The 23,427-nt window shown below is 49.1% G+C and overlaps 2 protein-coding genes across 5 annotated transcripts; both read left to right on the top strand.

The window, feature by feature from the left end:
- Window positions 1-1,559: 1,559 nt before the first annotated feature.
- LOC144057304 (rho guanine nucleotide exchange factor 2-like) lies at window positions 1,560-18,107 on the top strand. Of its 4 annotated transcripts, none has more exons than XM_077574709.1 (22): window positions 1,561-1,784; window positions 4,327-4,474; window positions 4,578-4,645; window positions 5,983-6,046; window positions 6,118-6,250; window positions 6,331-6,434; window positions 6,506-6,649; window positions 6,730-6,980; window positions 7,042-7,167; window positions 8,017-8,134; window positions 8,501-8,749; window positions 8,827-8,903; window positions 8,972-9,144; window positions 11,491-11,558; window positions 11,624-11,836; window positions 11,904-11,981; window positions 12,051-12,100; window positions 12,943-12,984; window positions 13,054-13,104; window positions 13,174-13,443; window positions 15,409-15,571; window positions 17,562-18,107. In XM_077574709.1, the coding sequence occupies exons 1-22, from the start codon at window positions 1,728-1,730 to the stop codon at window positions 17,609-17,611; spliced, it is 2,697 nt and encodes an 898-aa protein (XP_077430835.1). In that variant the 5' UTR covers window positions 1,561-1,727; the 3' UTR covers window positions 17,612-18,107. The 4 variants fall into 4 exon arrangements, with proteins under 4 accessions (XP_077430833.1, XP_077430835.1, XP_077430834.1 ...); XM_077574710.1 differs by having other exon boundaries at window positions 1,562-1,784; window positions 15,412-15,571; XM_077574707.1 differs by having other exon boundaries at window positions 1,560-1,784; window positions 11,904-12,100.
- Window positions 18,108-18,352: 245 nt separating this feature from the next.
- LOC144057305 (uncharacterized) lies at window positions 18,353-22,514 on the top strand. Its single transcript, XM_077574711.1, has 9 exons — window positions 18,353-18,563; window positions 18,997-19,140; window positions 19,212-19,345; window positions 19,420-19,537; window positions 20,825-20,895; window positions 21,132-21,207; window positions 21,277-21,339; window positions 21,947-22,016; window positions 22,087-22,514. The coding sequence occupies exons 2-9, from the start codon at window positions 19,009-19,011 to the stop codon at window positions 22,167-22,169; spliced, it is 747 nt and encodes a 248-aa protein (XP_077430837.1). The 5' UTR covers window positions 18,353-18,563; window positions 18,997-19,008; the 3' UTR covers window positions 22,170-22,514.
- The last annotated feature ends 913 nt before the right edge of the window (window positions 22,515-23,427 follow it).

The following is a 23,427-nucleotide window of genomic DNA, read 5'->3' as shown; positions in this document are numbered from 1 at the left end:
ATATACTATAAGTAGATTCATAAACAGTAAAAATATGCATAGAAAATGTTAAATGTCTTCAGAAGCGTGATGATGACGTTAATAAAATTGGTAAAAGCTCCCCTCAAATGTGGCCTCTGAAGGCAATAGCAAGATACAAACGTCACAAATGCAAAGCTCCTTCAAATTCGTCCTTTCAAGGCAACATTTGAAGACTAATAGACACTTCACGGCTAAAAGTAGTGATGTGCTTCTCGGCTCAAATCCCTGAAGCGAGTGCCGACTAATGTAGATGAGAGGTTCCTGAACGGCGAGTCGATGCGCGTGTTGATGACGTACGTGGTGACGTTTGAAGCCCCGCGAAGCCGATGTACCACGTGACTGATTGAGGAAATGATTCGCTAGGTTTGAGTGTAGTTCGAAATAAAAGCGGCAAAGAAACGCTTCATCAGTACCATGTGAAAGAGTTTTTTCAAAAGCAGGTGAAATTCTCTGCAAAAAAGGAAACCGCCTGAGTCCAAAAACTTAGGAAAAAAATATTGTTTTTGAATAAAAATGAATAAGCACTTTCTTTTACCTCCTTATTTCACATTTCCACTTGTTGCATAAGCACAAACATAGACAAAGTAACACAGACCAATTCATGTTAAAACACTCTTCAAATATATATTTCTTTGTATTCAGAGCATGATTTACACCCCGCCATTTGATTGCATGTTATACATTTTTCTGTCCACATGATGGCGTAGTCGAGGAAATGAATCACCTTGAAGCCTGACGTGTGTGAAGTATTGCCTGCAGGGCTTGGCTGCTTTATGGCAAGTCATCCTGACGCTCTGACCTCGACAGGTGTGTCTTCCGGTGCGGCTGGTGAAGAAGCACAAGACGGCCGGCCTGGTGCCCAACGGCCTCGCCATCACCATGGATACGGGACAGAAGATGGGCGGGGCTTCACCTCCGTCGCACGTCCTGTTACGGGCAACTTTGCGTTTTGTCTTTATGTGACCGGCGTAGCCCGATTTTCTTTTTTTTATTGCTTCATTTAGCAAATTGAGATCAAGAGCCAAAACATGGCAAACATTCAACAAACATTAAGCAGCACCGTAAATCTACAAGCCATACATAGCAATCTCACAATAACAATAAAAGAGGAGGGGAAAATAATTGAAAAATAAAAAAAAAAAGAATACAATACATAAACAAATAAATAAAAATAAAAAATTGCCACGGGTCTTAAACTAAGAATTATCAAAAACACCAAAGTAAGAACACAATGCGAGATGTAAATATTCTTCCATTTTATCACCGGCGTAGCCCGATCAGGCGGAGCTAACGGCTGCTTCCACGTCGTCAAAAGAATGTGGAACTAGCCACGTGACCACCGGCCAGATTCCGAATGGCTGTTGAATGTCACGTGACCACCTGACACGTTGTCATACGACTCCGCCCTGCCTTCCGCCACGTGCCGACATACAAAGCGAACGCCTCCGGAGCCTAGTGGGCGGGCCTTCACAAAGGCAGCGCCTCAGGGATTGGTCGAAGGCGCCATCAGCGGCCGGTGATCCGATTGGACGGCGGATGTCGTCTGTCACTCCCGGTCAAGCACCGCCCCTGCGCCCAGACTGCAGACTGCTCGTGGAGCGGGACCCGAACCTGTGCCGGAACCGCCAGAGATCGATTGATCGATCGATCAATTGATTGATTGATTGATTGATTGATTGAGTGATTGACGTGGACCCTTGGGCGGGATGTCCCGGCTGTTGGAGGGAAGGAACAAGGACAAGATGAAAGAATTAAACGCAAAGGTGAGCCCGCTTGAAAGCAAAAAAAAATCAAAGCCATCGTTGATCTTTGATTAACGATTAGCAGCCGTCCACAGCTTTAGTTTACAAGCATTATGTCACTTTGGGCCTCTTTTTTTCGGTTCCGCTTTTTTTTAACCCCCCCCCACACACACACACACGCACACACACACACCACTTCTTTATTGTCTCTTCTTTTTCTACCTTATGTTTGAAAAGCCGATATCGATCCGTGATCGTTTTTTTTCTCCCTCTCTCGTCACTTTTGTGTTTGCCACAGCGGCAAGAGTTTTCGTGCGTGTACGCGTTCGAAGAAAAGCAACTTGGCGGAAATGGAAGCGTTTAGAAAAAAAAAAAAAACCTTGACCGACCTTTTTTCTACCCGATACGAACGCGCGCGGTGTGTGTGCGTGTGTGTGTGTGTGTGTTTTCGGCTTGTAGCCGCATGCGACGTGTTTGCGTGGCTTTGCGCTTCTTTTGAGCTTGGCGTGCGTGCGTGCGCGCGTCCGTTACTTGCAGCGTGGCCGCTTTGTCCTGCAGAGGAAACGGGTGGGGGAGGGGCGCGCCGGCGTGCGCGTGCGCGTCTCCAAACAGGAAGTGAAAATGTACAAGGCGAAATTGTTAACAGCACTTCATCAAAGACTTACATATGATTCTATTCATTACGATATCTTAGTCAATAGTTCTTTTTCTTTTTTTTTGAAAAAGGGTCAGAGACCGTTTGAATGATTTGGATGGATGAAAATGTGAAATAAGAGTTGATGAAAGACACGACCTCGTCCTCGTGTCTTACATGCAAAGCTCAAAGAAGCCATTTTTAGTGTGGTCGAATCTTTGCTGTTATTAATGACACGAGTGACGTCAGCCAAGCCAGACGTTGCAATGGCAACGTGACGCTCATCCCTTCCTGGGGAGTTTTGGCTCACGGTCACAGCAAGTGCTGCGCATGCGCTTATTGAAAGCACAGCGCGGGACGATGTCGGTCACTCACTGAACGTCGTTTGTTTTTATGACAGTGACACGAGTTTAATGTTTAACTTGTGTGATGCTTGCATTTTCTCCTCAGGCGCGCGTGCGTGCGTTTTCTCTTGCTTCCTCCCGCTTTCACATCAAATCGATCAGCACCTTCATGAGCCTCCTGACGTGTTAAGTTGATGGGCGAGACAAAATTGTCCAAAAGTTTGAAAAGTTGTTTGCCTACAAGGCAAATATCGGCTCAAATGCAAATGAGGCAAATGGCGACCCGTTCTTCAGCGCGTTTTACATCATGACGTCATGGACGAATCGGACGGGAACTTCCTCGAGCTCGACCAGGACAAAGCCGAGGTTTAACCTGCTAGTCCTGACGGCGTGAGAGGGAAAATGTTTTTCACAAAATGCAAGGCCAACTAGATGTCACGAGTCATTTCCCGCTGCATTTTATGCTGCAGCTTGACGACTTTTTGCATCTTCCGAACGTCCGCCAGTTTCGGCCTAACACGAAGATGCTGATGCAGACTTTTATTTCCTGTTGTTGAGGTGAGCGCAGTGGACAAAGAAAGATGGCCGCCGGCATGCGTGGCATGACCGTGCGTGCGGCATCTATTTTGAGGCACCTCGGACTTGTTTGGAAGGTCTTGGTGGTCTCGGGTCATCATTATCATCTCCATGATCCGCCCACTTTCCATGCCAGAACACCGAGTCTCGAGACTCGAATGTTTGTCGGAGCTTTCAACGGATTTTTACATTTATTTGGCCTTGAATGTCAGTTGAAAGGTCTCCTGGTGGGAGTTGCGCGCACGCTCCCTCGCTCCGTTTTGGGGCTCTGCAAATGTAGTCGGTACCGTCAGTCACCTCTTGCCACGCCATCACGTCACATAGGTGCGTGCGTGCGTGCGTGGATGTCAGGGTACGGGGGCTGTTTTTTTGCCTCTTTTCTTGCCATTTGAGTTGTCGCACTTGCACGCATGAATGTGCAAGCTGGCAAGTTGATTGGATTTGATACACGTGCCATGTGATTGGCTGGCGACCAGTCCAGGGTGCCTGCGTCGTCACTCGTGCGTCTTGCCTTTGTGGGCGTGTCTTACGCTGCTGCTCAGGCAGTGTTGCCTTTGTGGGCGTGTCTTACGCTGCTGCTCAGGCAGTGTTGCCTTTGTGGGCGTGTCTTACGCTGCTGCTCAGGCAGTGTTGCCTTTGTGGGCGTGTCTTACGCTGCTGCTCAGGCAGTGTTGCCTTTGTGGGCGTGTCTTACGCTGCTGCTCAGGCAGTGTGACTGGAGTCTCATGACACACGCACGCGCCCACACACAGAGTTTTGTCAGCTGATTTGTGAAATGTTTGATGCATTTAAGAGGGAAAATGATTTGAAAGGCTTCTTTTGATTTGTTGACTTGAGTTGTGAGCAGAAGCGACAAATCAGCTTGTTGACGTTTCTTCTTCTTGTGCGTGAAGGCATGTACACACACTCACACCACACACTCACATATTGTGTGTGTGTGTGTTCATTCTCCTGGTTGCATGTGAAAGTTTTGATTTTGTGAGGTCACCTTGAGTGTGTGTGTTTGCAGAACAAGGAGAAGGAGCGAGTGAAGGAGCGCGAAAAGGAGGCGCGCTCCAACAAAGGTCACCTGTTCACCACCCTGACGGTCTCGTCCACCACGTTGTGCTCGGCGTGCAACCGAAGCATCACCGCCAAGGAGGCCCTCAGCTGCCCCGGTAACACGCACGAACGCAGTTGATGACATTTGGGCCATGATGGAGCCACCTGTCTCTAATTGTCCGTCCGTCTGTCTGTCTGTGGGCGATGTGCGTGCGTCAGGCTGCAACGTGACCATTCACAACCGTTGCCGAGACAGTTTGGCAAACTGCGCCAAGATGAAGCAGAAGGTAAGACATTGAACAAACGTTGCTGAAAGATTTGACGTCTGTCTCCGCCATTTGGCTCTAGAGAGGACGACAGGACAGGACAGGATAGGACAGGACAGGACAGGACAGGACAGGACACAACAAGACAGAGCAGGACAGGACACAACAAGACAGGACAGGACAGGACGCGAGCGGCTGTCCAAACGTCCTGGTTAAAAGACACCTGGTTGTAATCGGTGGCTGGAAGTCAACCTGCACTTTGAGGCCGTTACTTCCGTACACTTTTTATTCCTGTTTTTTTCCTCCCCTCTTATTTTGCTTGCTAGCAAAAAGTGCTGAAGCGACATTAGCACCCGCCAAACGTGAGTCAATTGCAGGAGCACAAATGCAAATGTCCGCCAATCATGTCAGCCATGCAAATGGTCAACAATGAATGGAGTCCGGGGTTCACCAATTCCGGTCCTCGAGGCCCAGAGTCCTGCAAGTTTTAGATGTTTCCTGATTCATCCAATTAGCTCATCAGCATGCCTGATAAAGATCTGACCTTTAGTGTCAGGTGTGTATGGAGGACCAAAAGTGCCAAAATTAAATCAATGAATACACGATTGAATGATTAAATAAATGTGTCATTCATTCATCAAATGATCTACATATAAATATATATAATTATTTCTGTGCTTATTTCATGGTCCTGTGTTGTAGCGTTTCAGGAATTAATTTTATCTGTCAAACTCGCCCGTTTTAAGTGATTCACTCAAATCTTGTCTAATCGACGACTTCGGCCTGACGTGGTTAGAAACATGGCGACTACGGCGATGGATTGTTTTTGCTGACATCGAGTGAACGATGCTTGTTGTTGTGCAAAAGCAACAGCAAAATAAAAACCATATTTCTACCATTTTGCTTAAGTACAATTTGCACTTGTAGGTGTTTCCATGGAAGAGTGATTTGCTCCTGAGGCGTCGTTCTCGTAATGTCCCGCCCCCACTCTCGCCAGATCTCGCCGTTCTTGTAGGCGGGTCACGTCACGCTCCTCGTGCAACATCACGACAATAAATAGTTTGCGCGTATGAAGCCGCGGCAGCCGCAGGAAAAGCCAGTGGCCCCGGACGTCCGACTGCCTTTTCTTCCTTTTAACGGGAGGGGTCTGACACGTCCGTCTGACGGCGTTCAGACTGACGCGTCCGTCCGTCTGACGCGTCTGTCCGTCTGATGCGTCTGTCCGTCTGATGCGTCCGTCGTCTAACTCGTCCGTCCATCTGACGCTTCTGTCCTCGCGTCCGTCCGTCTATCGCGTCCGTCCGTCTGACGCGTCCGTTTGTCCGTCCGTCTGACGCGTCTGCCTGTGCGCTTGACAGCAACAGAAGCTGGCGATGGCGAGGAACAGTTCGGCCCTTCAGAACGTGGCCCTGCGTGCAAAAAGTGAGTTGACTCGATTGTGCCGCTTGACGCCGACGGTCGCGCGTGACGACTTTTGTGGCATCGCCGTGCAGCCCCGACCACCAAGGAGCGTCCCAGTTCGGCCATCTACCCGTCAGACAGCCTCCGCCAGTCTCTGCTGGGTTCCCGACGGGTCCGCTCGGGCCTCTCGCTCGCCAAGAGCGTCTCCACCAATAATATCGCCGGGTGAGTGGCGAGCGCCGTCCGTCCGTCTGTGTCACATGCTGGCTTCCTGTTACACGGCAGCCATCTGTCCGTCTGTCCAGCGTGAGCGAGGAACCGGTCGGACTCAGGAGGATTCTGTCGCAGTCCACCGAGTCGCTCAACTTTCGGAGCAGGACTCTGTCCATGGAGTCGCTCACGGACGACGGTGCGTATATTCACGCCACTACCTTTTGGCGGGGGGAGAAGAAGAAAGGCTGACGGGCGAGGCTTTCCTAGGAGACTGCTGGTGGCGCCCCCTGCTGGAGGAGCTGCAGGTGGAGGGCCGCAGTGTCCAGGCTGACAGCTGGAGTCTGGTGGTGGAGCCCAAATTCCTGCAGACGCTCCACAAAGACCTGATCAAACAGCAAGACGTCATCTACGGTACGCCGGGCTCGCGGATGCCGTCCAGCGTTCTCGTTGCCATGACGACGACCGGCGATCTCCCTTTGCTTGCCGCGCAGAGCTGATTCAGACGGAATTTCACCACGTGCGGACGCTGCGCATCATGGAGGGCGTGTATCGGCGCGGCATGCTGGAGGAGGTGATGCTGGAGGCGGGCGTGGTCCACACCATCTTCCCGTGTCTGGACCAGCTGCTGGAGGTCCACACCGCCTTCCTGGCCCAGCTGGTGGACCGCAGGAAGCGCGGCGCCGCCCAGTGCGGCGACCCCAACTTCATCGTCCCCGACATCGGAGAGCTGCTTCTCGCGCAGGTGAGCACGTCGCGCTCCAGTTTGGGACGAGCGACGAGCAAATGTGTGTGTGCGTGTCCAGTTTTCAGGTCCGTGCGCAGACGACATGGAGAAAGTTTACTCTGAGTTTTGCAGTCGTCACCCGAAAGCTGTGAAGCTCTACAAAGATGTTGTGACTCGTGACCGAAGACTGCAGCACTTCATCCGGGTAAGTGGACCCGAACCTCAACCTTCTGGGTCAGATTCGCTGACACCAGGTCTGGGTTGGACTCCTCAGACACGGGGAGTCCAATCAAGTCCCGTCTTTAATGGGACCAAAGGCCAGACCTAGACCAGGACCTCAGGCTGGATTGAGACGAGACCTAGTCATTGAGGCAAGACCATTATTGATTGACAAATGTGGCCTGTGTTGTTGATTGGCACTCGTCCAGGTTTTGGTCAAGGTTGTAACGTGTCATGTCTTGGTTTGTTTTGGTTCATCTTGAAAGGCTTCTCGGCTTTTGTGTTTTGAAGCTTGTAGTCGTAAACGTTTGTGTCATTCCACGTGACAAGCAGGCAGATGAAGATTCAGATTCACTGATTGTCACTTCCACCTAAGTGGGGCGAAATTCGTTCTCCGTATTTGACCCATCCCCTGACGCAGCGGTGAGCAGCAGCCGCCACGCTCAGAATCATATGGTGATCGAACCCCCCAATTCCAACCCTTGATGCTGAGTGTCAAGCAGGGCGGCAATGGGTCCCATTTTTATAGTCATTGGTATGAACCGGCCGGGGATTGAACCCACGACCTCCCAGTCTCAGGGCCAACACTCTACCACTAGGCCACTGAGCTGGTCCGCCCCCCAGGTGGGCGACACGTCCACCAGAGCTATAAATAGGGAGAAACCTTAACCCTAACTGAAGAAGCCGTTTGTGTGAAATGTGTTGAGTAAACGTTGCCAATGGACAGCCCTGGACTTGGGGAGTTAGCGTTAGCCGTTAGCATATGAGTTTCCAAAGTTATTTTTTGGAGGTTGAACGAAGAACGCTGACCTGTGCTTGACCCCCCCCCGCTCAGCGCGCCTGCCGTGGTCCTCTGCTGCGGCGTCTGGGCGTCCAGGAGTGCATTCTGCTGGTCACCCAGAGGATCACCAAATATCCGGTTCTCATTCAGAGGATCCTCGACAACACCAAAGGTACGACCCCACCAGCTCAAATGACGCGGGAAGGTCACGTGGTGGGATGGGCACGCTCGCTGCTGATTGGGGAAGGTGAGAAAGGGGGAACAATTTGCCCTGGGGCGGGAAAGGTAAGTCCTGGTGCCGGGGGTCGGGAACGCCGGTCCAGGAGAGCCGCTGTCCTGCCTGTTTTGCCCGATTGGATGAACGGGATCCTCGTCAGGCTGATGATTTGAGGAGGAGGCGTGGAAAACGAGCAGGACGGCGGCGGTGGCTCTGCCTCCGGGACCGGCGTTCCCTGCCAAAAGACGACCCCGGTCCCGCTTTGCCCACCGCGTTCACGTGCCAAAGACGAGCGCTTACGACGACGTCACCTCCCGCCAGGCAACGAGGAGGAGGCGCGAGCTCTGGGCCGAGCCTTGCTCCTCCTCAAGGAGCTGATCGGCTCGGTGGATAAGGAGGTTCAGGAGCTGGACCGGACCAGGAGGCTGCAGGAAGTCCAAGCTCGGCTGGACCCCCGGGCTCAGGCGCAGGTGCGTGGCGGCGGCGTGTTCCGAGGAGGAGAGCTTGCGCGAAGGAAGCTCCTCCACGAAGGGATGTTCCTTTGGAAGGTGCAAGGCTCCAGGATGAAAGGTACCGGAGCGCCGAGTGAGGGCGGGGTGGGCGGAGCTAACGCAATCACATCCGCCGTCCTCTTTTTCCACGTCCAGATGTGCACGTCCTGCTTATGTCGGACGTCTTGGTCTTCCTCCAGGAGAAGGACCAGAAGTTCACGTTTGCGTCCTTTGTAAGTTGTTGGCGACCGCTCGAAAGCGATCAGTCGCCCGCTGCAGCTGCAATGTGTGTGCGTGACAGGACAAGTCTCCGGTGGTCTCCCTGACCAAGCTGATTGTCCGAGATATAGCCAATCAGGAGCGAGGGATGTACCTGATCAGTGACTCCACCCCCCCGGAGATGTACGAGCTGCACGCCTCTTCCAAAGACGAGCGGCGCACGTGGATGAACGTCATCCAGCAGGCCTCGCTCAGGTACGACCCGTCCTTTGGCTCCACTGTCGTACCTGTGTGCCGGCCTGGTGAGTGATGTGGGAGGCGGCCAATGGATGTTGTTTGTGGCCACGGCAGCGGCCGTTTATTTTGTCACCAGCAAAGCGTTTGGTCGTGAACCTGTGACTGTGTCGACCCTTGACCCCTGTGGCGGGATTACAGTTGGGTCCAGCTAGCGGTGGGAAAAAGCTGTGACTAACACACACCCGTTTTTATTTAACTGTTGAATTTAGTTTATTTAGCTGCTCCCGGGAGATCCCGGAACTTTTTGCTCGATTTCTAAAACAAAGATTGACTAAGATTATTATCTTTTTAAACTCCAATATTTTATAAACCCTAAAAGTTGCTCATTAACTCTTTCACTGCCAGACGTTTTCAGAAACGGGTTGTCCCCACTGCCAGCCGATTTAAGCATTTTGAGTGCTCTTTCAAGGTCCACAGAAAATGTTGTGTTTGGACTATGGAAACACACATACTACCAAATGAAAGATTGGACTCTCAGCTTTCATCAGAAAAAAAAGTTTGTTTCTACCTTATTCCGTTCTTCAGTAATCAACAATAGAAAATGGTTACTTTCACCGAAATTCTCTTTTGAAACAAAAAGCGGAGAAAAAGAGCTTTTTGTGAAACGATGTTATTTCATGCACTCTAGTGAATTGTACACTTCTTTTTGTCCATGAATGATGCCACAAACACCTAAATAGTGCTTTGCTTCTGTAAAACGCTTTCACCAACAATGAAAAAGTGTTTTTTGGTTGCAAAATGCGTTTATTTCCATTCAACAGTGTAACAATTTGACAAAACAATTTCGCAAACTATTTACAAATGTGTGCAACTGTGGTACTATTTACAATTATGTGGATGTTTCAAATACAGTTTTTCCTTTTGTAACGCTCTCCTGCGTGCAAGGAGACGCCAGGACTCGCACAACAGTTTACTTTCACTTTCGCATTGGTCCGTTTTGCGTGCAAACGTTACACTTTCTTGACGGCCTTTTTTTCCGGGGAATAAAAAGCAAGTAGCAGACTGTACACACTTCCTCCGATGAGTATGCATTGGACTCGGGGCACTCTCCGTCGTCCGATCGAACGTCCGCCTGTGCGTGCTCGGTTGCGCTCCGCGTTACGACACCGTCATAGCCGCCGCGTCAGCGGTTCCAATTTCGCCGTCAAGCTCGGATTCACCTTCATCATCATCGAGGATGATCACCGTCGTCATCAATGTACTATTTTAGCGTTGGTCGATGCCTTTCGTCTTGTAAGTGTAGAGCTGCTTGCAAACGCTCGCCATTGCCCGTTCCCTCCTCCATCTAGCTCCATCTAACGCATGGGTGTCCAAGCTCGGTCCTGGAGGGCCGGTGTCCTGCAGGTTTTGGAGGTTTCCCTGCTCCAACGCACCTGTTTCAATCAACAGGATTGTTATCAGGCTTAGTAGAGCTTGCTGATGAGCTTCAGCTGTGTTGGAGGAGAGAAATATCCAAAACCTGCGGGACTACCGGCCCCCGAGGACCGAGTTTGGACACCACTGATCTAACGTCTTCTACTGCCGCGTCAATGCTTCCCAACCACGGAGTCACCACCCTCATCTTCATCATCGATGATGATCATCGTCGTCAACAATGGGCTCTTTCAGCGATGCTTTTGGTCTTTGAAAAAAACGGCTCGGGCGTGAGCTCCTCGCGACCGGCCGCCATTTTTCCTTTGTCTTCCATTCTCATCTCCTGCTCACGCTCTAGCTCCACCTCTACTGACGCCCACCCGATCTTGTCAAAAGAGAGTCATCGCTGCCCTGTAGGGGCCAAAAATAGTCATTAGGCACAACAGACCGGCTGGAAACTTTCACCACAGCTCCGGAAGCCTTGCCCGCACCCGTTTCAAAAAAAAAATTTAAAAAATTGGATGACGTCTTTAGACGTCATTGGCAGTGCTCCGTAGGTTTTTACTTGACGTCTATAAACGTCAATGGCAGTGAAAGAGATAAACACATGCTTTAAAATTCCCCCAAAATTAAGAGCTGGATTTTGTATTTTTTCAAAATGTTGTTGCCAATATTTTCCTTTTTAGCGAAAATGAATATGGGCTCCAAATATCGGTTATCAGTGTCCTTGACTACTACTACTAATCAGTATCGGCTCTGGAAAAACCATATTGGTCTATCTCTATGGCAAATGGATACCGTGGCCTTTAAAGGGTAAAAAATAAAAAAGCCCCCCCCCATACATATTGTACTTTTCGGCTGATGTGTGTGTGTGTGTGTGTGTGTGTGTGTGTGTGTGTGTGTGTGTGTGTGTGTGTGCGCGCGCGTGTGCGTGTGTGTGCGTGTGCGCAGTTGTCCGTCCAGAGAAGAATTCCCTTTAATCGAAACGGAAGACAAAGCGTTGCTGCGTCGACTGAAAGGTAAGCGGCAACCTTGTTGATTTTGTTGAGCGTTGTGGCGCTCACGCGTTTGCGGTCGGGCTCAGCGGACATCTTGCAGAAGGATCGCGAGGTTCTGGAGCTTCTGCAGGAGCGCGTGACTTTGTTCTGTGAGCTGGCGGAGGCCACGGCAGGAGGCGGAGCAGGCGAAGGAACTCCGCAAACGCCTTCCAGGTCGGCGGACAACAGGAAGTTGTTCCGAGCGGACGCCGCTCACGCTCCTCCCGCCGAGCCGCTGCTCGCCGGCGCCATCTGCGAAGGTGAAGACCCAAGGTGACGCCAAGGTGCAAGTGGCGAAGGACTGAGCGTGTTGTTGTTGATGTGCAGTGGAGAAGGTGAGCATCCTGCTGGCCGGATGCAGCATCAGCAGAGGCACCGTCGTCAACAGCAAGCAGGAGCTGAGCAGTGAGGAGCCGCCGTCCACTCGAACCCTCCATCTTCATCTTCATCACCCTGTTGTTGTGTTTGCATCAGATGGCGAACCCGTGACACTCGACGCGTGTGTGGAGCTCAACGCTTCCAAGGTAAATTGAGCTGCTGTCTGACCACGTTTTCAGGCCCCACGGTTTGGATCACACCTGATCCGCGGATTGGTTGGTGGTGGTTGGTAATAAAACAAAAACAATGTGCGCATTCACAGTCCATTCTGACATGTCAAAGAAGCTGAAACAGAAAACAAAACAGAACACAAAAGTCTAACTTCACAATAAAGTTGACCGAAAACAGTAATACATTGACGGCTAAGGAAATAGCCTTAGTAGACTTTTACTTTGAAGTTCGTCGTGACGTGATGGCTAACTTGACTTCCCTTTTAGACGTTACTTTATTGTGGTTGATTGACATTGTAGTTGCGACCAACATCAACACAACACTATCCCGAACACATTTTCAATCGCTAATTTAGGACGCTAAGAAATTTATTACGCTGTCATTGTATGACAGAAGTCTCCGACGTAAGTGGCTAGCGGCTACCTGTTAGCATGACCAACGACTGTCTGGCTAACGATGACGGCTTGCTTTTCTTCTTTTTCAATATTCTGGACCATGGCTACTTTGAAATTCTAAAGTTAGGGAATGTGCCTTAAATTGCACTTTCTTGTCTTTTCATTATTATTACTTTTTATTTAATGGCAAAAGGCGTTTTACAAAATAAATACAAAGCACTATTTATCTGATTTCATTATTTTTTTGGGGCTGATCCGAAAAACGATCAGTTGAAAAAAAGAAGCGCTTTGGTCACCGTATGGGGTCGTTTAATTAATATCAAAAGGCGTCCGTTTAGCATTTAGCAGTTGCATGTTTGCTTGAAATGGTGGCGTCCTCGTATGAATAAAAAGTGAAAGCGGCCTCTTGGTTCTTCCTGCAGGACCCAAACGGAAACCAGCTGCAGGAGGTCACGTTGAAGGAGGTGAGAACTTGCGTCCGGCGAGCGAGTGTCGGTGTCCGACTGTCCGTGCTAACTGTACGATTTCCACAGGAAGTGCGGGAGCGTCTGGTCAACGTAAGCGCGCAGCTTCACGCTCTACAGGTCAGAGGTCGTTGTCGTCATCATTGCTCGCGTGTTTCCTTTCCGTTGACTCGTCGGCTCCGCCCGCAGGCTGCCGTCATTCGTCAGGATTCGCTGGTCGAGCTGTTTACGGGGACCGGCCCCGCCTCCGGGCCACGCCTCAGCCGCTCTGTGTCTCGGGACACGGGTTTGGACGGCGGCGGCGAGGCAGCGCTGCTTCGCCGCCAAGTGGAACTTCTACAGGAGGAAGTGAAGCGGCTGCGGGCTCGAGAGGAGGAGCCTGGCAAACAGGAGGCGCAGCCGGCCGCCAGGAGGAGGAGCAGCAACGGAGACCTGAGCGACGTCGTCAAGGGAGACGCGGTAGGGAACGGGCATCTTGGAGTGCGCTGCAGGCACTGATCTGAATATTGACCGCTTGCACGTGACGTCACAGCCCTGATGGGAACGCCCCCTCCGGGACGCCGGATGGCAAGAGAGCCACTTGCCTGTTTTGTAACCATTCAATCTTGTACCGCTTCAAGTCCTTTATCTCATCGATTAGCTCATAAAATGGTCATATCTTGCTGTGCGGTCGGACACAGGAGTGCTTGGAGTCCTATTCATGAAATGACCGCATAGCTTGCCACTACGATAGTCATTTGCTCCATGCTAGTAAACATAGTACGATACGATATACTTTTATTTTCCCCGTGGGGAACTTTTTCCTGGACTCCGTCCAGCTGCAATTTACAGTAAAGAGAAAACAACAGAATAGAAAGAGATCAAATTCAAATGAAATACATAAGAAGTGCAGCAATAAGTAGAAGACTTCCCAGAAGTCTTCACAGGAGTAACATCACATCATCACAGCGTTTCAATATAGAACGGACTGTGTCAAAATAAGTCAGTTAGCATGATCAACCTTTTTGACATTTGCGTTACCAGGTATATTGTCCCCCGGTGTGAGCGTAGCAATCTCGTCCCAGAGACCGCCAGCGACAAGCTTTTGAATCAGCCCCGCCCGGTGTCAGGAGAAGAGACGCCATTGACTACATCATGAACTAGGTCGCGCGCTGTGAATTCCGGCAAAGTCGGCGATTTGATTAACTTGGTAAAAGTTAAAAAGGGTGTACCCCGCCTACTGCCAGAAGCCAGCTGGGATAGGCTCCAGCACCCCCCGCGACCCTTGTGAGGACAAGGGGTTAAGAAAATGGATGGATGGAAAACATCATTTTATTCTAAGTCTAGTTTTAGTCAACAAAAACTGTCAACGTTTTAGTCAGGACAATCATTGTACCCCTGTCATTTTTTTTTGTCAGCATCTAAAACTATTTCACATGAAATTTCCTCTCATCTTTTGATGACAAACAACTTGTCACACAATTACAGTACATCAACAAGTGGCTACTATGACTCCATGCTAAATGAGCTAGTAAATTAGCCAGCATTAGTTAGCGGTCGGGTGAACATTATTGTTGGAACGTTATAGTCGTTGGATTAATGTTACAGTAAAACTATAATTGACTCCTTTTTTTTTTTTACCGTTAACCGTGAATCCACCTTCGTGTCCGTCCCATGTGTTTGTGCATGTTGCACTCGTTAGCTGCAGATTTGAAAGGCTGTGTGTCGCATGACAGATTAGCAGAGACAAGATTTGACAAAATCAAATGATTTTTGGCTCGTTTTTGTTCATGAACGCAAATGTCCATAGATTTTAGTCCAGTTTTTATGAAGTACATTTTTGTCTCATCTTCATTAGTCGTCGAAAATGCATAACTGATTTAGTCTCAGTTATTGTTTATTAATGAGGGTTTTAGTCCAGTTTAGTCTGGTGAAAAATGTGTGTTGACCAAATGATTTTTGCTTAGTTTTCGTTGACAAAATGAACACTACCATCAGACAATCCAGCTGAAAACTTGCCAAGTTGTGTTGCTTGACTTGAATTGAGGCAACTAGTTGAGAAAAGATTGTGCACCTGGCTGCAGATAGCAGAGCAAAATAAGAGCATTTCAGAGCAAGATCATTTTATGATCCTGCCAATCATTGAAGCAAGAAGAGAGCTCCAGTCCAGAACTGAATGTTGATCTGCGATTTGGCCACAAGAGGGAGATAATTGGCCTTGATGAGACGGTTTCAGTGTTGCATCTTTTCAAAAGGTCCAAATTTGTCACCCTGAGGATGGAGCGATACCGTACCACAGCCTAGCTACAAACGTACCACAGCCTAGCTACAAACGTACCACAGCCTAGCTACAAACGTACGCGCTTGTGTTCCAAATGAAGTGGCCTTTGGATGTTCACATGAACCGTTCCTCACACGACGTGTGCTTTCTGCTTGCACTTTAAGCAGGCGAGGAGGAGGCGGGGCAGTAGAGAGCTGGAACTCCACCCCCTCGCTCCATTGGCCACTCACGACCCCCTCGACCAATTGGATGGCGTTCAGGAAGCCAACGAGGAGGAAGAAGACCAACAAGTGGTGAAGATTTCTCCACGCTCTGACAGCCCCAGAGGTCAGTAGCCGCTACGCTACATAGTGCAACGGGCGCATGCCCTATACCAGTGGTGTCCAAACTCGGTCCTCGGGGGCCGGTAGTCCTGCAGGTTTTGGAGGTTTCCCTGCTCCAACGCACCTGTTTCAATCAACAGGATTGTTATCAGGCTTAGTAGAGCTTGCTGATGAGCTTCAGCTGTGTTGGAGGAGAGAAATATCCAAAACCTGCGGGACTACCGGCCCCCGAGGACCGAGTTTGGACACCACTGCCCTATACAGATAGCACGCTGGACTGGTGCTCACCAGACGTGTGGGCTCGAGTCATGTGACTTTACCAACAATGACTTGTGACGTCACTCGGACTTGAGCCCTTTGGCTTGAAGAGACTTGCTTCTTGCACCAAAACAAAAAGATGAAAATGTATGTTAATGACTCGAGTAAGTTCCTCTCGGTGTGTGTACGTGTGCGAGCTGGGCTGACACGGCGCCGTCATTCAGACTTGTCAGGGAAGCCGCAAACACGCCGCCTAATCTAAGGCAAATTTTAAACTAAAGCTGACCAAATAATATATAATGACACCAGTGCAACAGCCTTGGTGGATTTTACTTTGAAGTCTGCCTGCATGGTGGCGTGAACGCTAGCTTGACTACTTCCCTTATGCATTATCCATGTTTTTTATTGCAATGACATATTTTCTACCACCATAATCATAATGCCACCCCGAAAGTATATTAAATATGTCATTTAGGACGCCAAGAAACCGCAAGTTAATTACGCCGTCATTGCACGATGCGGTACGAGTCTCTGGCGTTCGTGGCTAGTAGCTAACTGTTAGCCTTAGCATTGGGTGCCTGGCTACCACTGATCTGCCGGCTCCCAACAGTCGTTTGACAGCTGCTGCTTGGCCCGCTTGCTTTTCTTATTCTATTCAATATTGTGGACCTTTGTAATCCACTCTCCCTGTTTAAACGAAGGGAATTGTGCTCGGATGTATTTTTCATTATTAAAAATAAATAAGTAGAACTTAGCCTTTATTTATAATTATGTCATAAAACACTAGCTTAAATAAAAAAAAACAAAAAAAACATTCAAAATGTCCAATTTGGCCATTTGGATTTTAGGAACACAACTTCAAGTGCATCACAGGTGCAATACAACGTAAGGCAGGATACCTTGTTACTTTATACAGGTACCACGTATAAAATAATGATGTATCTTGCCTTATATTGCACTTAAAGTTGTGTTTCTAAATCCTAATGGCCATATTAGACATTTTGAGTTTAAATATATTTTGTAAATGGGCAAAAGCATTTTATAAAATAAATGAAGACAAAGTTCTATTTATCTGATTTCATTATTTTTTTTTAAACAATCCAATCCGTGACTTTTGTGATCCGTTACACCACTAGTTGTTTGGGTACAAAAACTATGAGGTGGTCAACAAAAAATGAATTGCAGTATGTCCAAGATGAGAACACTGACGGAGAGGCAACAACTTCCAACTTCGTTCAACATCTGAAGTTGCACAAAGAACGGTAAGTAAGATAATGTCAGTTGTCTATCGGCTAATTATCGTTGCTAGCCGCGTAGTTAATGAGACTGTAAACTCACTGTTAACACATTGCAAAGAAAGCAATCTGTTGCAGCACTCTGGGTTCACTCCCTGAGTCCCAGACTTCTACTTTGATGGTCACCCGAAATAATATAATCTACGATGTTGTTAAAATGACTCGAAAGGACTTGAAACTCAAAGTGTAGGACTTATGAATCGCTTGAGACTTGTCAGTCTTGAAGCGGGACTTGTCAGTCTTGACTTGGGACTTGAATCGGGACTTGACTCGGGACTTGAGGGAAAAGACTTGAGACTTACTTATGACTTGCAAAGCAATGACTTACCGCTGGTGGAGAATAGAATGTACAGTCTTCTGGTAGTTACTGTTGCCATAACGTTGCGAGCAATTCAATGTAAAAGGATGATGTGGTTTATGGCATGACCTCTGTCCTTTCAGACCTGCAGGACATCCCAGAGGAGAGCGAGTGCGGAACTGAACCCAGTTAATGTCTCTCCATGATCTCACTGGCAAAGAGAAGAATCGGCGCACAAATTATGTAATTTCCTGCTCCAGAAGGACTTCTCCAAATAATGCCGTGTAACTTGAAACAGGAAGCACATAGGAGTGGGAGTTGCTAGTGACGTGTAATGGTCACTATTAAGGGACTTGACTACACTACCCACAATGCCTTTAGCCAACATCCTCATGACTATTTATTTATTTGTCTTAATGTTTTTGTAGAAAAGACTGAAACTTTAAACCCAACTTTCAGTGGCTGATGAAAACAAAGAGGGAAGCTGTTAGCATGCTAGCTAGTAGGTGACTTCTTCAAACTGGAGGGCAGACTTCCGTCTTGGGGACTTTTTGAGACACTTCCTTCCTGTGTGTCAAGTGACCTGGATGCTCTCCATTTGTTCATGTCAAAGTTTTTTGTTGTTCTCAGGAGAACTTTTTGCTGTTTTTCTTTTGTTTTTATAAACGTTTAAAGAACATGTACAGTAATTATGTAAGTTCTTTTTAAATCAACTAAGCTGGTCATTACTGCTGCATGCTCCCTTATTCATGTATACATTACGCAGTGTTTCCGAAACACAAACTAGGACAATAAAAGGACTACACGTAGCCATTAAATTAATTAAAAGGGTTTTTTATTGACAACAAAGTTGGCGATGGTCATTTTGCGGCGTCACTTCCTGTTAGCAACAACGCGGAAAAAGGCGGAGTCCAAGTTGGGAGTTGGTTGAATACGGAAGCCGAATCGAGCTGAGCGGGACTAAAGGCAAGAGCACGGCCAGAATCAATCCACGTCTAAACCGGCACAAGCGACCTGCACACGTTCTCGCTGGAGTTTGAGAGCAAAAGGCACAAGTTGTTGTCGTTCTTCGTCATTCACATTCCGCCTGCTGCTGCTGTCGACTAGTTAGCCTGCTAGCTGCTAACGTTTGAGGACTCGTCCAGGTAACAAGTGTCGTGTCACACGCACACGCACACACACACACATTGTTGGATGCTAAGTGGCTAACAGGTTAATGCGGCCGTGAGGGCGGTGGTCCTCTTTTAAGTTTAACGAGGCGCTAACATGTCGTCATACGCTCTTAGCAGCCGCCGTTTGTCGCAAAGTTTGCCCCTTTCTACTGCAAATGAGGGAAATATCGAGCACGGTAACGTGAACGCGCCACGACACGCTCGTGTGGTGACGTCACAAGATTGAACTACACGCCCGGACCCGCCCGAACCTGCTCTGCTGCACCTTGGCTTCAGTAGGAATGTTCGCGATTGTCTTAATGCGTCGTCTCCGTTTGTCACTGTCATCCTCATCCGCCAAGAGACGCTCAGCCTGCTCAGACACCTGTTTGGCCCTAAAGGTAACTTCGTGCTACTTCTTTGCTAGGACAAGAACAAAATGACCGGAGTGAGCAGCATTGAGGCCGTGAAGAAGAAGATCAAAGTTCTTCAAGGACAAGCGGAAGAAGCTGAAGAACGAGCAGAGGTGCTGCAAAGACAGCTGGAGGAGGAGAAGAGGACTCGCGAAGAGGTCAATGCACGCACGCATGCACGTGTGACCTTGACCGTCAGTGTGCTGACTGGCTGTCATGTGACGTGCAGGCAGAGGCGGAAGTGGCATCGCTCAGTCGCCGTCTTCAGATTACCGAAGAAAACCTGGACCGGACGCAAGTGCAGCTCAATTCCGCCATTGAAAAGCTGGACAAGCTGGAGAAGGTGGCCGACGAGAGCGAGAGGTTAGCACGCACGTGAGCGATGATGATGATGATGATGATGATGATGATGATGATGATGATGTTGTGGTGTCCAGAGGGATTCGCGTGATTGAGAATCGAGCCATGAAGGATGAGGAGAAGATGGAACTTCTGACAGTTGAGCTCAAACAAGCTCAAACCATTGCTGAGGAGGCCGACCGCAAATATGAGGAAGTATGTGCACACGCGCGCACACACCCACACACACACACTTACTAAGGCTGCCAATTATGGTCAAAATGATCAGCAGAATTATTTTTGATCAATATCAATTATTCAGATATTCCTTCATGATGTTGGTAATTTTTGACTGGTTGACTTTTCAACAAGCAGTTTGAGTGCAAAATGAACGGATGATGATTTTGGAATCAATTGTCATGAAAATCTTGCCGATGGAAGCTGGCGGAATCAATGTGCAGTTATCTGACGGAACTTGTCATTTGGCGACGAGTCCAAACAAGCACTCGCTCCTTCCTCATCTGCAGCTTTTGCTCCACTTTCTTGTCTGGCCTTGACCAGCTTCAAGTAGTCCGGCACAGTGCCGCATTGCCAAGATATTTGTGCCCACCCCATTTTTACGCCCCATCAGCCTCTGTGCGAATGATGCGTCCGAAAACACGGCATTTTGTTTGCATGGGAACTGTTTGCGTGAGTTTAAAAAAAAAGAATTATGACAGTTCTCGACTTGACCAATGTTGCAGTTGTTGTGGCTTTCGCTCTCTGCAAATGACGCAGTTTGTAGGATGAGATGAAAAAAAGGCTAGCCAGCGACGAGGTACGGTCGCACGTTAACTTTCCAAAGTTCTTGTGATTGCGGCAGTCTCGTTATCTGTCCGCGCCCAGCGAGTCTATTTGCTTCCGCCATGTCGAGCACGGCGTGCGTGCGCCCTGATTTCAATGCAAACGAGGGACGCCACTCGGCTTGGCTGACTCTGGGCATGATTCGTTCCCATAATTGCTCCAAGGCCCCTTTTCTCGCTGCGCTTGTCTCCCCAAATGGCAAAGGAAAGGAAAGCTCCTCCCATGTGCAAAGTTGGACTGCTCTTTTGGTGGAAGGAGAACGGAACCCGAAGAGACCCGAGTGGCCACAAGATACTGCGCATCAGTGCCGTCTAGTGGCTGCTTGGGGCTCTACATGAGTCTGGCTTCCGTCCATCCTGTCCAGCACGGGTGGCCAAGTTGGGTCCTGGAGAGCCCCTATCCAGCCTGTTATCTATGTCTCCCTCCTTCAGAGCAGCTGAATCTAATCATCAGCTCATCAGCAAGCTTCGCAGAAGCCTGATAACGATCCTGATCATGAATCAGGTGTGTTAGTGGAGAGAAACCTGTCAAACCGGCTGGATGGTGGCGCTCCAGGACCCAACGTGGCCACCCCTGCTGTCCAGCTTGAAGCTGTTTTGTGCTTTCCAATGCGGAGGTTGTGTTGCATGTTTGTCAGCTGAGCAGATGTTTGATTGACAGGTGGCTCGCAAGCTGGTCATGGGGGAGCAGGAACTGGAGCGTGCCGAAGCCCGCGCTGAGCTAGCTGAAAGGTTTTACACACACACACACACACACACACACACACATGCACGTGCTAGCAATTTATGCCACGTGGCTAACAGTAGCGCTAGCTGCGGTTGTGCCAATGGTGAAGCGGTGGCGAGTCACCTGAAGCCCCGCCTTGTGTCAGTCAGCCGGCCTGTAGCCCGCTGACCTCCCTCTTGTCCTTTATCATTTTAACCTCTGCACTTTTGCCCACTTTGACCGTATGACCTTGACCCCGCAGCAAATGTCGCACCTTGGAGGAGGAGTTGAAAAGTCTGTTGGCCAGCTCCAAAAGTTTTGAGTCTCAGGCGGAGAAGGTGAGAGGGGGCGGGCCTTGGTCCGTGTGCCAGTTTGAGTGTGTCCCATCTTGCCGTCTTGTCTTGTAGTACTCGGTGCACGAGGAGCGCAGCGAGCTGGAGATCGGCAGCCTCAGGACTAAACTGATGGAGGTGAGACGCACGCCAAGGTGCAAAATGGCCGCCAACGCAGCTGACAATTTGCAAGTGCCGAGCGACCGGCCGCCAACGCACCTTTTTGCTTGCGACGCAGCCAGGCACTTTTATTGTGGGACGGCAAATCTGTGCAAATTCATGCAGTACCTGCATTTGAGCTGTAGTTGGCGTTAAGGCACTTTGAGTAGCTTGTTGTGAAAGTGCAATACAAAAGAAAGGCCACTGACGCACTTGTTTGGCAAATATTTTGCACTGAACAATCCTTACCTTGATAGCGACTTCTTGGAATCGCTCACTAGAAAACATTTTTTTTTATTTTCTTCAAACTAATACTACAAGTGACAAAGACTAAATGAAAAAAACAAAAGACAAATGCTAACTGTAATGAAAATCACTTTTCAATCCTGATGGCCGGTCCAAGTTGTACCACGGTTAGACGCCAGCAAACCTGCGCGCGCCCTTCATGAATGGATTGCGCCAAAGCACTACTTGAGTCAAACGTGAATTTGTGAGGAGCGGCGGTTTGCCTGTAAAAAAAAAAAAAAGAAAAAAGCCTGCAACGCCATTTCCTGTTGACGTCACATGACATCCCCGTCCCGTCCAGGCGGAGAACCGGGCGGATAGTGCCGAGCGTATGGTGGCCAAGCTGGAGAGAACCGTGGACGTGCTGGAAGGTGCGGCGCGCCCCCGTCAGACGGCCCCGTGACGTGACGTGACGCTGACCCGTGTTTGCGTGTTTTGCAGAATCGCTGGCGAGGGCCGAGGCGGCCAACACGGAGCTCCACGCGACGCTCAACCAGACCATGGAGGAGCTCAACGCCTGCTGAACATTCCACAACCTTTCACCTTCTTTCTTGGGATCAATAATCAAACGCGCGCTTGATTTGTTTGTTGCTCACTTTGTGGGCATGTGCTTGGAAGGCAACAGCCAATCACATTTTTCTGCCAAACCTGTGGGGCCAATTAGAGGCCAGCCGTGCCTCCGTGTTGGGCGGCGGCCGTCGCTCGTTTTGTGCCGTGATGATGTCGTTGCGTGACATCATCACGGCATAAAGTCAAGGGGCCAATCGGAGGACAGAGACCTGCCTACCTGATCAATTAAGTGTCACGTGGTCTTATGCTGTGTTGATGCCATCACAGCTTTGTTTTCTAAAATAAATGCACCAAGTTGATTTGTTTCATCTCTTGATGAATAATTGGCGGCGAGAGGAACACGTGATTTCTCACGTTGCAGTTTATTGACAATTTTATCACAATATTTATTTATTTATCACAATCTTTACCATGTCAACACAAGCGAGCTTGCACCCGTGTGGAGGCGTGATGGCAAGTGGAACGCGCAGCGCCAAACGTGTTGAGCCAAAAGTCGAGTAGGGAAACCTCTAAAACAGAGGTGGGCAATCTGGGTCCTCGAGGGCCGGAGTCCTGCAGCTTTTGGAGGTTACGCACTTCCAACAAGGTGATTCCAATCAACAGGATCGTCATCAGGCTTATTCAGAGCTTGCTGATGAGCTGATCATATACATCAGCTGTGTTGGAGAAGGGCAACATGCAAAACCTGCAGGACTCCGGCCCTCGGTGCCCACCTTTGCGCTAAAACCTGCAAAACGCCAGCCCTCAAGGACCGCAGTTTGCCATCCCTGTGTTATGCTAACAAATGGGTAACCCTGGAAATTGATGTCAAGATGTTTAGAAACACGATTCCAACTGGCTAAGCATTGGCTTAGCACTGGCTAAGCAGGCGTGTACGGGAAGAGGAGCTACATGTGACACTTTGACGGAAGAACTCAAATGGGAGGACAAACCGCCACATTGTGTTTATCCCAGTGTTGAACCTGAAGAGGGCGCTGCACGCACTTTTTGCCCCAAATTCAAGCTTCCAACAAACATGCACAAATAATGAGCAGAACATGTAGACAGCACTAGTAGACAACCGTTTATACCGTTTATCAGCAAAAAAAGACATAAGTCTTGATTTGCTCTTGAAGTTTCATTTTCAAATGGCAGATCAAGTCTTACATTTCAACTTCCCGTAAAAGGTAGGAAAACCTGGTCGATATTAATCACACCAAATGTAGCATTATT

This window comes from Vanacampus margaritifer, chromosome 9 (genome assembly GCF_051991255.1).
Source record: "Vanacampus margaritifer isolate UIUO_Vmar chromosome 9, RoL_Vmar_1.0, whole genome shotgun sequence".
NCBI classification, from domain to species: Eukaryota; Metazoa; Chordata; class Actinopteri; order Syngnathiformes; family Syngnathidae; genus Vanacampus; species Vanacampus margaritifer.
Note: the sequence above shows the minus strand (reverse complement) of the source record. Positions and strands in the feature narration are given on the sequence as shown.

What these genes read in the sequence shown, in the direction of transcription:
- LOC144057304 (XM_077574707.1), top strand. Translation starts at nt 1,728, where the DNA reads ATGTCCCGGCTGTTGGAGGGAAGGAACAAGGACAAGATGAAAGAATTA. An exon ending in TGAAAGAATTAAACGCAAAG is followed by an intron (nt 1,785 to 4,326) that starts GTGAGCCCGCTT and finishes GTGTGTTTGCAG; the next exon opens with AACAAGGAGAAGGAGCGAGT. An exon ending in CGCCGGCGCCATCTGCGAAG is followed by an intron (nt 11,837 to 11,903) that starts GTGAAGACCCAA and finishes GTTGATGTGCAG; the next exon opens with TGGAGAAGGTGAGCATCCTG.
- LOC144057305 (XM_077574711.1), top strand. Translation starts at nt 19,009, where the DNA reads ATGACCGGAGTGAGCAGCATTGAGGCCGTGAAGAAGAAGATCAAAGTT. An exon ending in CCGACCGCAAATATGAGGAA is followed by an intron (nt 19,538 to 20,824) that starts GTATGTGCACAC and finishes TTTGATTGACAG; the next exon opens with GTGGCTCGCAAGCTGGTCAT. An exon ending in TCAGGACTAAACTGATGGAG is followed by an intron (nt 21,340 to 21,946) that starts GTGAGACGCACG and finishes CGTCCCGTCCAG; the next exon opens with GCGGAGAACCGGGCGGATAG.